At 59.1% G+C, this 3,011-nt stretch overlaps 1 protein-coding gene across 2 annotated transcripts in view; it reads left to right on the top strand.

Moving 5' to 3' along the window:
* The first annotated feature begins 772 nt into the window (after positions 1–772).
* XKR6 (XK related 6) overlaps positions 773–3,011 on the top strand; it is a 308,257-nt gene continuing 306,018 nt past the window's right edge. For both annotated transcript variants that reach the window (XM_035022667.1, XM_035022666.1), the window contains exon 1: positions 773–1,581. In XM_035022667.1, coding sequence (XP_034878558.1) covers positions 812–1,581 — 770 coding nt within the window. In that variant the 5' untranslated portion in view covers positions 773–811. The remainder of the gene's footprint in view (positions 1,582–3,011) is intronic.

Here is a 3,011-nt window from a genome sequence, read left to right as displayed (position 1 = left end):
AAATCAGGGGGTCAACAGAGGAGGGAAGGTGTCCAAATACAAGTGAGAATCAGTAAGTTGTATGTGGGAATCTAAACTGACTTATGTAATTTCTCAAGACCCCCCCAAATAAGAAAAGAGTAAGAGAATTTTGAAAGGGAAAAAAAAAAACCTCAAACAACCAAAGAGGTGAGACACAGCCATTTTGATGTTGGGGGGGGTGCCTAACTACTCAATGAGGTCATCCTATCTCCCGGAAGTGACACGTAATCACCTGCTTTGCACTAGCTCCGCCCCTTCCCTCAGATGTCCCGCCCCTCCGCCAGCAGCCGGGAGCGTGTTAGGGGGCGTTTCTCCAGGAGCAAAGCTGTGAGCTGCGACGCTGAGGAAGGGGACCCCAAAACGTCTGGCACTGCCCCCTCCAGGGATCACTTTGGACCGCATCACTCGGCCCAGCGGGATTCAGAAACGCCGAGGGGTCAACCTGATGGGTTTCGGGGTCAACGGAAGAGGGGAAGGGGAGCCCTGGCGGGGAGAACCCCCCGGTCCCCCGCCCAGCAGCTGAGGCACAGGAGGGCGGCCATCTTGGCCGGGAGGGTAGGGCTGGGGAGCTGCGGGCGCCGTGCGATTGGGGGGCTCGCCCGGAAGTGACGCCAACTACCCGGAAGCGGAGGGGGTTCCCTGGCCCACTCCCCCCTCGTTCGTTTGCTCCCCCGCTTCCTCCCCGCCCCCCTTCCTCTCCATTCGTTTCCCCCCCTCCCCGTTCCCTGCCTTCTTCCCCCCCCCACCCGTCCCTCCCCCCCCAACCTCCGGAGCTGGGAAGAGAGTCAAGATGGCGGCGAAATCCGATGGCGGTGGCGTGGGGGTGGGCTTCGCCCAGCTGCACAACCTGGACGAGGCGGTGGGCAGCGGCGGCGAGGAGGACGGGGAGCCCGGGGGAGGCGGCTGCGGCGGCGGCGGCGACGGCAGCGAGCCCGGCGAGAGCAGCTCGCTGCACATCTGCCACTGCTGCAACACCTCCTCGTGCTACTGGGGCTGCCGCTCCGCCTGCCTGCGCTCCCTCCTGGGCAGGAAGCCGCGCCGCAGCGCCGCCGCCGCCGCCGCCGACGGGGGGGACCAGCCGCTGCAGCCGCCCGCGGCCGCCGGCGCAGACCACGACCACCCGACGCCTGCCGCTCGGCCGGAACCGTCGCCGCCGCAGGTGGAGCGGCCGTGGCTCGACTGCCTGTGGATCGTGCTGGCGCTGCTGGTCTTCTTCGGGGACGTGGGCACCGACCTGTGGCTGGCCCTCGACTACTACCGCAAGGGGGACTACGTCTTCTTCGGGCTGACCCTCTTCTTCGTGCTGGTGCCGTCGCTGCTGGTGCAGAGCCTGAGCTTCCGCTGGTTCGTGCAGGACTACACGGGCGGCGGGCTGGGCGCCGTGGAGGGGCTCAGCAGCCGGGGCCCCCCCATGATGGGGGCCGGCTACGGTCACGGCGCGGCCCGCGGCGGCCCGGGCGTGGGGGGCACGGCCACGCCGGGGGCGCAGCGCCTGTGCCGCCTCTCCGTGTGGATCTGGCAGTCGGTCATCCACCTGCTGCAGATGGGGCAGGTGTGGAGGTAAGAGCACTGCGGGGGTGGGGGCGGGGGCGGGGGCCTGGGCAGCCGGCCCTGCGGAGGGCCCCGCGGGCGAGGCCAGAGCCCTCCGAGCGCGTTTCGGCCTCGAGGTGCCTCGCAGTTGGGCTCCTCGGACGGGTCTGGCCCGGGGTCTTGAAGGAGGGGTTTGCCGCGCACTTCCCCTGGCGTCTCAAAAAGACCATCGTTTTGATCTGGATTCCTGGCCACGCCTTTTGGCCCTGGGAGGCCCCAGTCCCGCTGTTTGTCTGTCTTGTTCCCTGGTTCGCACTTACCCGAGACCCTGCCTCATCCTTTCCTTTCCTCACATCTCTGTAGACCTTTGTATTCCCGTTGTCCCTTTCCCCTGTATCCCAAGGTAACCAGCCGTTAGCGCTTTTTATCTACACCCCAGCTCGTCTCCTGGGGGGAACCTTCCTTCTTCCAGCCGGTTTTGCACTCGGTTTTGTCCCCCGGTGAGACATCTTCCCCTCTTCCCCCGTCTTCTCTCCGCAGTGGCCTGTGTGGGGCCCTGCCTCTCCTTTTAGCGCTCCTTTATTCCACGCCCCCCCCCCCGCAATCCCATCCCCTGCAAATGACTCCAAACCGCTGCCCTCCTTGAAGGGAAAACGACTTTTTTTTTTTTTTGTTGGATTAGACGTGCCCTTTTCTTGGTGACAGGTAAAATTGTGTAGTGTCTGGTGGGCGTAAGCGTTTGTTTTTAACTCTCATCTCCAGAAAGTCAATTAGCCACCTGGACACCTATTCCGGAGGAACATTGTTTTCGGTAGCCAGGCCAGTGCGTAGGTGATTTATGTTTACAGAAGCCAAAGCTTGGCCCTGCGGCCCTTTTCTCTTTTGTAAATTTCCCCTGTGCCTGGTGGGTCCCTCAAAAACCACTTGCATATGTTCTTTTGGCTACTAACCTTAACTGGCTAAACTAAGGAAGTGATCCCGTTAAAATCTTGGTAAATCTGTGCCCTCCAACTTAAATCAGCTTGAGTGTATTCTGGAAACTGAGTTTGTAGGTAAACATTGCAAGAGAAACAAATCTGAACTGAAGATAAATTACACAGAGCTCTTCAGGTACATTGCTTCTGTGAGAAGACATTTTGCCTAGACTGCCCAGAGTTCTGCACCTGGTATAGGAGATTTTAGTTCTCTGTATTTCAGTTAACCGAGATGTACTTAGGTTAACTGAGGTAAAAGTTCATTACCTTTTGAATTGTTTGTCCAGATCTCTCTTCACAGTTTTAAATAAAAACGTTTCAGAAAGCAGGGGGTTGAATTAAGTCAAATCATGAGAGTGAATGCAAGAACTTTGTCCTATAGAATTTATATGCAAATTAAGGGTGGAGGAATGAGTGAGTGGTTCCTGATTTTCCTGGTACTCCCAGGCTTGTTTATTGGTCTTCCTAGATTGAACCAAGCAGCTT

This window comes from Mirounga leonina, unplaced genomic scaffold (assembly GCF_011800145.1).
Source record: "Mirounga leonina isolate KUSES-001 unplaced genomic scaffold, KU_Mleo_1.0 Mir_176, whole genome shotgun sequence".
In the NCBI taxonomy this organism is placed as follows: Eukaryota; Metazoa; Chordata; class Mammalia; order Carnivora; family Phocidae; genus Mirounga; species Mirounga leonina.
Note: the sequence above shows the minus strand (reverse complement) of the source record. Positions and strands in the feature narration are given on the sequence as shown.